The 12,506-nt window shown below is 51.3% G+C and overlaps 2 protein-coding genes across 2 annotated transcripts; one reads left to right on the top strand and one right to left on the bottom strand.

The window, feature by feature from the left end:
- Positions 1–425: 425 nt before the first annotated feature.
- On the bottom strand, positions 426–1,943 carry DFL_001223 (uncharacterized protein; the record flags this gene model as incomplete). Its single annotated transcript, XM_067629809.1, has 1 exon — positions 426–1,943. The coding sequence occupies one exon, from the start codon at positions 1,941–1,943 to the stop codon at positions 426–428; it is 1,518 nt and encodes a 505-aa protein (XP_067495792.1).
- Positions 1,944–6,206: 4,263 nt separating this feature from the next.
- On the top strand, positions 6,207–12,060 carry DFL_001224 (uncharacterized protein; the record flags this gene model as incomplete). Its single annotated transcript, XM_067629810.1, has 4 exons — positions 6,207–6,971; positions 7,133–7,384; positions 7,474–11,782; positions 11,840–12,060. 4 exons carry the CDS (start codon positions 6,207–6,209, stop codon positions 12,058–12,060), a joined length of 5,547 nt encoding a protein of 1,848 aa, XP_067495793.1.
- Between the last annotated feature and the right edge of the window lie 446 nt (positions 12,061–12,506).

Raw genomic sequence — 12,506 nt, forward strand, 5'->3', positions numbered from 1 at the left:
TAATGACTGGTCTTCAGCTTTGCCTTTCTGAAAGAGGAAGACGCCCTCCAACGTCTTCGTTTCGTACCGGGCCAGGTATCCCAATTTGCTCTCCTCCGACAATCTACCGGCCTGCTCCAACTTTTGGAAGTCCTTGGTGTCTAGAATCCGATCAACAATCACCTCCTCGACCTCATCGGATTGCCACTCGTAGGGTACCCAGGTGTACCCTTCCACTCCAGTTGCTTCTTGAACCCCATCAACCCCCCGGCTTCGACGTAAACGTCCAAGTCACCGTTCTCGAAGCGTTTGCGTGATAGAACTGCAGGGCGTCGCCATCAGCGACCTGAATTCCGTGGGCTTCTGTAAGAAATGTGCCTATGCGCATTGATGTCCCAAACCCGTTCTTTCTTTTCTTTAAGAGTCTTGCACGTCCGAAGTGAGATTCAGACAATATTCTCGCTCAGCTTGTTGGAGATCCTGGCAAAAAGCTCAGGAATCTCGAACGGCTTGAGGATACTCGAAGGCTTCCTCTCACCCTCGGTGCTCGAACTCTTCGACACATCCTTCAACTCGCCCTCCTCCTGTTTCTTGGCATCTAACAAGCGTCTACCAAACGACGTTCCTAAACGTCGTCGCCGAAGGGCTCTATCTGTGTTTCTGTCCGCCGTAATATACGGCGGCAGATCCAAGATGTGCCTCTTGGGCAATGGTATTCGTCTTGGCGTCGGGCACGAGGACCTTCCGCGAGGTGGTGCTAGATTCGAATTAGGCGAGTCCACGATGACAGGTGGAGGGGTTGCTCGGATTCCCCCCGCTATCTTCTCTCCTAGGGCCTCTTCTTGCTGGGGTCGGGTATCCGACAGCACAATGGCCGGCTTACTCGAAACTGATCCCGTGCTCTCTGGGGTTTCAGAGCGAGATTTCGATTGCACAATGACCGAGCTTCTCGAACGAATTTCGCCGTAGGTACGTGGGCGGCTTGGGTGAGGGTTTGACTGCACAATGGCCAAACTCCTCTGGGCGGTTGTCTCTACTTCTCCAACGTGGGCATCCGACTGCACAACGGCCGGATTACCCTCCTCTTCCTCGTCCTCTACTACGGGTGACGGGCGAAAGATTGGCGTTGGTAGACTCGAACATTCAGAGAGTGCGGGAGTCACACAGCGGCGCTTCTTTCTTGAGTGGAGCCTGGTTCCCTCGGTATGGAAAATGATGGCCAGTGAATGGCCGAGTGGTCTCTGTAATTCTGCCTCTTCAGCCGCTGGTGACTCGGGGCTCGATCCCCCCTCTCCATCCTCCACAACATCTTCAATCGACTGCCGTTTCCTCTTACGATGAATGGGCGTCGGATCGTCGACGTATATAGTGAATGGAAGAGGGGAAACCGGCCCTTCTTCCTCTGGCGACTTGGGATACGTCCACTGCGGTGAGGACCGCTGTTTCCTCCTGACTGGGCTGTCATCATCCTCATCCGGATGAACGTATGGCGGCTCTTCGGGTGGGATGTGCGGTGTCGTACGACCACTGTCTGTCGCTGCATTTGATAGGTTTGCTTTAGCCCATTGGAGTCTGTCTTTTAGAGTCAACCATTGCGGGACGGTTTGGCTGTCGACTGAATACTCTGAATTGACAGGACTGGGGATCGTAGACACTGGCGACTTGGGAGCGGACGGGGTCGGCGGGTTTTCTGTCTGATTCTTCTCTTCTTCGGTAGACTGGGTTTCTCGTACCCACTTTAGCCTCTCTCTGAAACTTAGTCCTCGGGGAGGTGCTTCGACGTCAACTGAATATTCCGACCCTACCGGGCTGGTATCTGTAAATGCTGGTGACGACGTCTGCCATTCGATACGAATTGGTGGTTCGGGGTACGCTCCTGGTGCCATCGGTGGAGTAGATTGTGGTTCCTCACTTCCACTGTCCATCCTAATCGGGGTCTGCGAGTCTTCGACTTCGGAGATCATGGAAATATCAACCTCTTCCGAACAAACTGGTGATTTTTCGAAGTGTTCCACTGCGGAGACAGCTTCTTCCGCTTCAAGATTATGTTGATGGAATCCTGGTGAGAAAAGGGGTTTGGAGTCCTTGTGATGAAGGTACTCGCAACTTGATGTTAAGGCCGTTGCTAGCGGAGGGAATGGTAAAGAATATCGCTTGTTGAAGCTATAGATGCTCTTTAAACCTTTTGATAAGCAATAGAAGGTACTTATCCTGAAGGGTAAGAAAAGGTACTGCCCCGTTACGACGATGAAGAAATCGGAAAGGCCGTTGCTGGAAGGTGATAATGCTGAATCGCTGGGAATACCGAGGGAACGGTAAAGTAGTGAGTAGATGGACCGGGTGCCTATAACAACCAAGATTTTGCTGTTGAAGATGAAGTCGTCGTTGCAACGAAATTGATTGCAACAAGACGCGAACAGAGCAGCGAGCAAGTTACCTCTATTGACCGGGAGGCGATGATCTCGAGAGAACGGTAGGGATAAAGAAGAGAGGGATCGAAATCAGGATGCAGAAGGACTTGATCGGATGATGTTGAAGAGGTAGCTTTGTTCGCTCGTTGCTAGGTTGGTGAGGAAGTGTGAAACAGAGCGGATGAGGAAAGAAGGAGGAAAGGAGGAGGATTAAGAATTGAAGGAGGACCATTATATGCCAGTTGAATATAAACGCGGCTGTCTGTGGGCGTCTACACCCCCTCTATTTCACAACAAAAACAACGCAGACATTCGAACCACCACCACATTCACGTTTAGTATGGAGCCATCTCGCAATCGGGAGGCTGCTATTGCTCTTTAGCACTGTATCTACGAGCTGGATGGTGTCCTGGTCCCTACCATTGAAGATGAATGGTGTCGATAAGCTTCTATTTCTGGTCCTTCGAGGCCATCAGGTTATACCCAAACCCAGTATTCCATGGATCCATCTTCTAGATATCTCCCAGTCGCAACGTCCGCCAATGGAAAGAAGACTAGAAACTATATCCGATCGCTGATAGAAACCTTCGTCACCCTTTCGGTGGGAATAGACTACCAATGCTATCAGATATCGACCCACTCTGAGATCGCGGTTGTTAAAAATTGATACCTACCGAACGGTCGAGTGCACAGATCACGTCCTACAACCGTTGTAAGTTTAGACAAAATCTATACCGCTCGAAGCTCCCTAAAAACCACACCCGCTACCTCCTTCATGGTGCTTCCGTCTAGGAAGGTCCAGGTTTTGACGCACGTGGCCATGAACGGCAGAGCTAGTCGTTGGGTGCTAGTCACGTGACCGTGGCTACCTACGGATCTCGAGATCCGTAGTTCAGCCGTTGAATGCGAATGGTCAGGAAAGCTCCGTCAAGCTCGCGTTGATGATATCCCGATTGTCCCCCTTTTTCGCCTACCGTACGAGATACATTGATGGCACTAGGTCATCTGCGTTCGTTCGAATGGAGATCACCCTGCGAGGGACCCTTGTTCATCATGGCGTCCACAAAAACACCAGCGAGAAGCCTCGTTAAAAACCTTGGAAGCTATTCTAGTGGTGGGGTGTAATCGAACCGGAGATATCAGCTGCGGAGCCCTCCCTTTCGACTAATCCGAGATGCGGATGTGCCTTTGAATCGATAGTTGAGCTTTTTCCTTTCCGCCCTCCGTTCGATTGATTACCCCGAACCGTCGACTGCGGCCGTTTGTGCATATGCGCAGGAAAATCCGACATCTCCGTTTTCTGTTGCGTGGGTTCAATTATTTTTTTCTTCTTTTCAAGCTTTCCGGTCTTCCCATTTTTGGGGGACTTCCCAGCTTTTGTCTTCCCACCCGAATCTTTGTACGATAGCGCAATCGTGATCAATCTTAAATTTCGCAACCACACCAAAAAAAAAAAAACGAGGACGCTGGGGTGGTAGGGTTCCCTTGTGTGTGTCATCTCACCCAATCGCGATGTTTCGCGGGTTGTTGGAAGCGAAGTCTTGATGGAGGCTTCGAGCCAGCTAACGTTAACATTGAACAACAAACACAGCACACCGTCTCGGGTTCAACCATGAAGGGTTATTTGTGACCACACGGGATGAAGCCGATGGTGATGATATAATCGGCGGCGGGCCCCAGCTCAATTCGATTCAGGGACCGAACAAAATCTGCATGTCAATGTTAAAAACGGACGGACACGAAAAAGCAGGCTTGCCGAAAGGGAAGCAACCCAACAGGGCAAGGTTTGACGGGTAGCAGAGACGAACTGCTGGGTCAAACCACCCTTCTCCCCCTCCTCCACCTTGAATTCAGCTGGGTGCTTCTGCTCTATCATTTTTTTTTTTTCGCACTTCCGTTTTCCATACCCATGCTTAGCTTGACCGCCACAGTTCCACGCTAGCGGGTTCGAATTGAGGTGTACCTGGAGGAAAATGTGAGGGAGGGAAAAAAGGAAGTCGGATGGGGAGACCCGGCCGATGACCATCTGGCATGAAAACCTGCATCGGTAGAAGCTATATCTCTCGCACTGTACAGCATGTGCCTTTTTGATTAAACTGTCCATAGGATTGCAATGTGTAATGTGCATAACACGCATGCGTCTTGAACCGGTAGCTGGCTCACGATACTTATTTTGCTAACCCGCCGTTTGAAATTGTAATATCATGAGAAGGAGGAGCTTGTCCGTCCCATCTGGTGGGATACCTGGGTAACATGCACAGATGCTTGTAAGCAGCCCCGTGTCCATGTGCTACTACTGCTGGCGAGAGGGAGCGAGAAGAAGGAGGATTTCTTTATCCCCTCCTGCTCCGCTATCGCAAATTGTCGTCGGGGGATGGTAATCAATGTAGCTCAGTTTGCATCAGCTGAATGAATTCGAAACATGATAACATGCGTGACCAACATCGTAGATTGCCTTTTGAGCATTTTATCCATTCCTCATCTACCATCACGACTCGACTCTTAACCCTCGCAACATCAGCCCAGAAGGAACCCGTGGAAGGTTATGAGAGGGAGAGTAGATTTGTGAGCTAAAATTATAATTTAAAGCAAAGGTAGGCTAAGGACTGTCCTTTTCGTCATCACGCATCCGACCAATAACTAAATCGCGCCTCTCGTTGATACCCACCTGTCTGCAGCAAGCTGCATTGGAGGTTCAAACAGTCCTGCACCCCGATTTTGGCTGTCTCACACCTGGTTTGTGGGCTACCACCAGGTGTTTCTGTTTTTCCGTATATACTGCTATACTTCTTTTCTTTACTTTTGTCAGATCGAACCACTTCTCTATTATTCCCACACACACATCTTTCTGGATCCTGTCGTTTGCTCTCCTTCCGATAGTGTACCGCGCGGTGTCATTGCAATCGAAAGGTCCAGTCTCGAACGAATATTCCGGGGATTGGAGTGGACCGGTACCTGGTTAATTAGGCCCAAGCCTGGCAACACCTGGTCACGTTTACCGCGGCCTTTCAGCCGCCCGAAAAGCGACAGCGCTCATTGCTTGCTCAACCTCTTCTTCACTTCTGGAGCATCTGTTATGATTTAACTTGTTCGGGAGGATCGATCGAATCACCGTGTTAATCTCCAAACAACCAACGGGACCGGACAACGGGATTTTAAGAAAGGACATTGGCATCTGCAACGATGCGTGTTCGCTGTTCGTGGTAGTCGACATCCATCCGACTGCTGATCGAATCGATCGGAGAGATATCCGACGTGTTTTGCGAATTCGACAAAAATTGGTATCGACGGGACCCGGATCTGGAGCGAACTGGCGCAAGTCGTTCCATGTCCTTTTGACCTTTACCGTCCTATCCATATCCAATTGTTTCGGTATTCGGTATCCAACATTCGATATTCGATAGTTAATATCACGGGAGGGAACGAAAAGAGAAGCTTGACGACTGATCGATCAAGCGACGAACGACGAGCAAAAAAACAAAACCGGTCAGGTCGGGATCCGTTAATTCCTGCTTGCTTACTTTTTCTTTAACATCCCATCACCGTCACCACGTTATTCCATCATCCAATACTGGGTACCTATAATAGATATCGATATATTATATTAATAACACCGATCCGAAAGAGCCTCACCGGATTTCCGTTGGAGAAAGAAAGACACCAAGCCTTGAACTTGCCTTGCTTGATCCAACCTCACCAAACAGCCGATAGGCGAGACACTCAGATAGAAGGAGAGCGAAAGAGACGCAATCAAGGCGTCAGGGCTGGCCGCGAATTCCATTCGACAGGAGGCCAACTGCAGCAGCAGCAGCAGCCATGGAGCCTTCGCCCTATCATCACCCCCCTCCCGGTCATCTTCATCCTTCTTCCTCTTCTTCCTCTCATCCTTCTTCTTCTTCCTCTCATCATAATAGCCCGTATCCTCCATCGCAGCATCATCATCACCAGCAGCAGCAGCAACATCACCACCAGAATCAACATTATCACCAACATCAACATCAACAGCAGCACCAGCAGCAGTTGGCCCCTGGTTATCCGCCACCTTCGAATCCATCGTATAGCGGTGTCGGTGGCGGTGGTGTTGGTGGTGGTGGTAACAGCGGTGGCACCGGTGGTGGTGGTTCATCCAACAACAACATCAACTACCACTCCCATTCTCATTCTCGCAGTCACTCTCGCTCGCTCTCTTCGCACCACCAAGGCGGCCACTCTCCTCCTCCGCCACCACACGCTACCGCTCCCTCTTATCCTTCTTCTAACAACCAATACTACGACTCCCGACAACCTCGATCTTCCCATCATCACCAAAAACATCAACATCACCAATCACAGCAACCTCCATTGCCAGCTTCGGCTTCAACTACGTCCTCATCCTCTCGCTACAACCAATTACGGAGTCCCATTCAGACTCACCAACCATCACGAACTTACTATTCGCCTCCGCCTCCCTCTCCGGGATCCTATAACACCGCTCCTACACGTAACAACAACTACTACGATCCCGTCGGTGGAAGGGAGCCACCGCGAGATTGGAACCAAACGCCCTCCCGCTACGCTTCCCTTACGTCACCAACCCAACAGGTAAAGTGTTCTCTCCAATCATCGCTACCCCGAAAATTTTCAGTAGCGAACAATCTTGTCGCGACTGTCCCTTCCGTCCATCATCTACATCTCCGGTTTGCTCGATTGCCCATTGTCACTGCTAACCCTTGCCGTTCTTCTTCTTTTTGCATGTCGTCCAGTCCCGACAGCCTATGCATACCGAGGGACCGCAAGACAGACCGCGGACGCCACCCCAGGCCCCCCGATCACCAACGGAGTACAGGACCCCCCATGGCGATGTAAAACGGCAGATGTCTCCGACGTCCATTAACGGTGGCCCCAGAAGGGTCTCCGTTCATTCCATGGATGCGAACTATCCGCCGCGCGGTCCCGAGTTTCAGAGTCCACCTTACCGCCCTCCCGTGATGGCCTCATCACCTCCTATTGCCTCCGTATGTTACTCCATCGCATCCTCACTTACGAATATCGCGTATGTCACGTCGTAATTTTGCTCCTTTGCTGACTTTGTGTGGTGTGACAGTCCACGCCGGGCTCGGCCAAGAAGTCGGCCATGTCCATATCAGCTCTCCTCTCTGGATCCGAGGAGCGTCCTTCTACCGCTCAACCGCGACCTTCTTCACCTCCTCCTTCGGTCCCCGTTGCTCTTCCTCCCGTACCTGTCGCGTCCGAACCTTCCCCGCCGCTCTCAAAACCTACCGTCCCGGCACCTGCCCCGGTAGAGCCTCGTGATCTTACTCCACCACCCAGGGAACCCGCTCCTACCCCCGTTTCGCAACCACAGCCAATTGCTGCGGCAGGCTCCACTCCGGCAACACCGGCGGAACCGACACCACGTCCGAAGCGCAAATACGTTCGGAAACAGCCGATCGAAGGGGTACAAGCCAACGTCAACTCTACGACCAACACCCGTCAAACCCGACATCACTCTCCCGACAGATCCAAGATGGATATCGACGAAGACACGCCGGTCAAACCCCTCAGGACCGACAAGAACTCCAACAAAAACCCGCACCCGATCGTTGACTTCGATGCCATCGATGCCGAGGATGATATTTTCAAGGATGCCGACTTGTACGCCCAAAAGAAGGAGTTCTATTTGGCGAAGACCCGCAAGAGAAGGCTCCAGGCTACCCGGACGGATGACCGACAGTGCAAACACCGACGGCTCAACTTTAGCAAACGGGTGGAGGAATCGGTCTCCGCTGCTGCCGTCACGGGACGAATCCGTGGCGAACAGCGATTCCACGACGAAGCCTACCAAGAGATACTACGGCGCGAAGATTTCGAAGAGAAGGAGCGCAAGAAGGAGATGCAACGGATCCGACGACGAGCAAAGGCGGCATCGGAGCACCGTGCCAAAGCCGAACAAGCGGCCAAGGATGCAGCCGAGAACGCGGAACGACAACGAATACTCATGGAAGAGGCCAAGAAGGCTGGCAAGCTGTTGCCGATCGAGAGAACGCTCACGTTCAGGGGATATGACGACGTCGACTCTGAGGCGCAACTTGAAGACGAAACCAAAAAGATCAAGAAGAAGCCCGGGAAGCCCAAACGACGTACCGATGATCCGAAAGAGCTTGGCATGCTCAGGGCCGACTCTGAGGCCCGACCGCAACCACCTCCCGAACCCGTTCGCGAACCCACACCGGAGCCGATCCTGCCGAATTCCTCGAAGGCTTATAATACCATGTATGAACAAATCTGGCGAGACATCGCGAGACGCGATATCCCGAAACTCTCGAAGCACCAACAATATACCTTTTCCATCAAGCAGTCAAATCACAAGAAGACGTCGCTTTTGGCCTCGAAAGAAGCTCGACGATGGCAGCTGCGAACGACGAAGAATACGAAAGACGTCCAAGCACGCGCCAAGAAGAGCATGCGTGAGATGACAGCCTTCTGGAAGCGAAATGAGAGAGAAGAGAGAGACATGAGACGTCGCGCCGAGAAGGAAGCTCTGGAGAGAGCAAAGAAGGAGGAAGAGGAGAGGGAATCCCGCAGACAGGCCAGGAAATTGAATTTCTTGATTTCGCAAACCGAATTGTACTCTCACTTTATCGGGAAGAAGATCAAAACGGACGAAGTCGAGAGATCCACAGACAAGCACACCGGTGCTCCACCTGCGCAGCCCTCAACGGCAGCTGCGGCACCCCATGTCGATGACGGCGAGCTCGGCGAGGAGGTGACGAGGATCGAAGACCTCGATTTCGACGAGGCGGACGATGCGGACCTCAAGGCGGCGGCTAAGACGAACGCCCATCTTGCCGTGGAGGCGGCACGAAAGCGAGCCCAAGAATTCAACGCCGACGGCGATGCGACCGCTCTGAACAGCGTGAATCTCGACTCCGACGAGATGAACTTCCAGAACCCGACCAGCTTGGGAGACATCTACATCGACCAGCCCAAATTGCTCACATGCCAACTCAAGGAATATCAGCTTAAGGGGCTGAACTGGTTGGTTAACCTCTACGAACAGGGCATCAACGGTATCCTCGCCGACGAGATGGGTCTTGGGAAAACGGTACAATCGATCTCCGTCATGGCATATCTTGCGGAATATCACAACATCTGGGGCCCGTTTTTGGTCATCGCTCCGGCCTCCACTCTCCATAACTGGCAGCAGGAAATCGCCAAATTCGTACCGGATCTCAAAGTCTTGCCTTACTGGGGTAACACCAAAGATCGGAAGATTCTGCGAAAGTTCTGGGACCGGAAACATCTGACGTACAATAAGGAGGCGCCATTTCACGTTTTGGTCACATCGTATCAAATAGTAGTTCTCGATTCCCAATACTTTCAACGTATAAAATGGCAATATATGATTTTGGACGAGGCCCAGGCCATCAAAAGTTCAAGCTCAGCGAGATGGAAGTCGCTTTTGGGTTTCAGCTGCCGAAACCGATTGTTGCTCACCGGTACTCCGATTCAAAACAACATGCAGGAATTGTGGGCTCTGTTGCATTTTATCATGCCCACGCTGTTCGATTCCCACGACGAGTTTAGCGAATGGTTCTCGAAGGATATCGAAAGCCACGCGCAGAGCAACACGCAGCTCAACGAAGCACAGCTGAGGAGATTGCACATGATCCTCAAGCCTTTCATGTTGAGACGTATCAAGAAGCACGTGCAAAGCGAGTTGGGCGACAAGATTGAGGAGGATGTTTACTGCGAGCTCACTTATCGCCAACGATCTATCTACCGCGCTCTCAGGAACAAAATCAACATGGCCGATATAATAGACAAGGCTGTGATGGGAGACGAAGGGTCCCAGAGTTTGATGAATTTGGTGATGCAGTTCAGGAAGGTGTGTAACCATCCGGACTTGTTTGAGAGGGCGGATGTGGCGAGCCCGATGGCCTTCTCGAGATGGCCGGAGACGGTTTCCTTTTTGAGGGAGGGTAATAATGTGGAGGTTCCGTATGGGGTTCGAAACTTGATCGACTACAAACTGCCGAGGTTGGTGGCCAGGGATGGAAGGTTAGACGTTCCGGGAGAAAAGACCAAGTTCGGTTTTCGGAAGAAGTGGATGGATTCGAGCGAGAGTCTATTTAATATATGGAATCCGCGATACCTGGTGAGGAATTACGCGCGGGAGAAGTCGACATTTGGATTTTTGAGATTCGTTGACACTTCACCGGCCGAGGCCTCGAGGGCTTTCCACTCACCGATAATCGACCGGGCCGTGCAGGTTTTTGCAGAAAACCGCCTGGACTACGAGCCATTCTTGGAGTACGAGGAGAAATGGGTACCCATCCGAACGATGCTATTGATCAACACCGCCAAACAGAGGTTAGATCAACCCGAGCCCAGCGATTCGTTTACCCTTCGATCGTTGAAGAGGATTTCGCGGAGCGTATTCGAGGACAAACGACTCAATCGGTTGGAACCCATGATTATTCCGAAGGCTATGGCGCCGCCAATCACGATCAGTTGCAGCGCCCAGGCCGTAGATGCGGAGAGCCAAGACTTCTTGTTCAACAGACGGGTCAGAAAGCTCCTGTTCGGACCTTTGCCTGTTGAAGAAGAGCACTTGGTTGAAGATAAAGTTGAGATTTCCGACTTTCCTACTCGAAAACTATTGCCGAAGCCGGATTCCGCGATTGGAGGATTTACGTCAATTCAAGTTCCTTCGATGCGCAGATTTGTGGCGGAATCCGGCAAGCTCGCGAGGTTGGATTCGCTACTCACGGAACTCAAGGCTGGTGGGCATCGTGTGCTGCTTTATTTCCAGATGACCAGGATGATCGACCTGATGGAGGAGTATCTCTCATACCGTCAGTACAAGTACTTGAGACTGGACGGTTCCTCGAAGCTGGAAGATCGAAGAGACATGGTGCAGGACTGGCAGACCAAGCCGGAGTTGTTTATCTTCTTGCTTTCGACCCGTGCCGGTGGTCTGGGTATCAACTTGACGGCGGCGGATACGGTTATCTTCTACGACTCCGATTGGAATCCTACTATCGATAGCCAAGCTATGGATCGCGCGCATCGCCTCGGTCAGACAAAGCAGGTGCACGTTTACAGACTTATTACACGTGGTACTGTTGAGGAAAGAATCTTGCTGAGGGCCAAACAGAAGGCTGAGGTGCAGAAGGTCGTGGTTGGCGGCGGTGAAGGAGAATACAAGAATGTCGACTTCAACAAGGGAAGTAGGGAGATGGCTATGTTGTTGTTGGATGACGAGGATGGAGATGGGAGAACCCTTGAGCAGCAGATGGATGCTCGGGCGAAGCAAAGAGAGGCAGAAGATGCGGCGAAGGGCAAAGGAAGGAAGGGTGCCAAGAGGAAGAAGGCGGGGTTGGAGAGCTTGGAAGAGATGTATCACGAAGGTGAGTTCCGAACGTCTTCGGTTGTATTGGGGGAAGAGGCTAATACAGTTGAAACAGGCGAAGGCCACTTCGATGATAACAGTAACAAGCCTTCCGAGGCCAGCACGCCTATCCCTGCCGCTGCTCCTAGCGGAAGAGGCGGGAAGAGAGGAGGGCGTGGTGGAAAAGCCGATGGGCCATCGAGGTCTCATAGGAGGAAGTCGGCGAAGGAGAGGATGGAAATGGCGGATGGGGTCAGTGGGAGCGCGCTCGACGATGATGTGGAAATGGGGATGTAATGTGATCGTGTGGTGGACCAAGCTTCATATCCGATATGGTGAAGCTTTTCTAATTCTCTACTTTTTACGCTTTTATCGTTATTCGCTATTATTCTGGTCCTTCTTTCCTACGTTGGGGCCTTTTATCATGTCCTTTTTGTCAGTTCTATGATATGGTTTTGTTTTCCCTTGCGCTCGTCAACGTATGTACTTACTAGGCGAAATACTAGCCTGGTTGTGATGTTTTTCTGTATTCGGAACGGGTTCTTGGTTTCTTTCTCTCCTCTTCTTTCTTCTTTTCTTTTTTTTTTTTTCAAAAAGGTTTCTAGATGGCGAGGTTGCAAGGGAACAAAAAGAATGATGCTGACAAAAACTACTTAGACTTTTGCTATAGCCACCTGATGGATTGTATCCTTAATGCTTGTGTGTGTACTAACTAAATACAAACCCCCCTTTCCTTTGAAAAA

The sequence above is a fragment of the Arthrobotrys flagrans genome, assembly GCF_004000055.1.
Source record: "Arthrobotrys flagrans strain CBS H-5679 chromosome Unknown unitig_15, whole genome shotgun sequence".
Classification (NCBI taxonomy): domain Eukaryota; kingdom Fungi; phylum Ascomycota; class Orbiliomycetes; order Orbiliales; family Orbiliaceae; genus Arthrobotrys; species Arthrobotrys flagrans.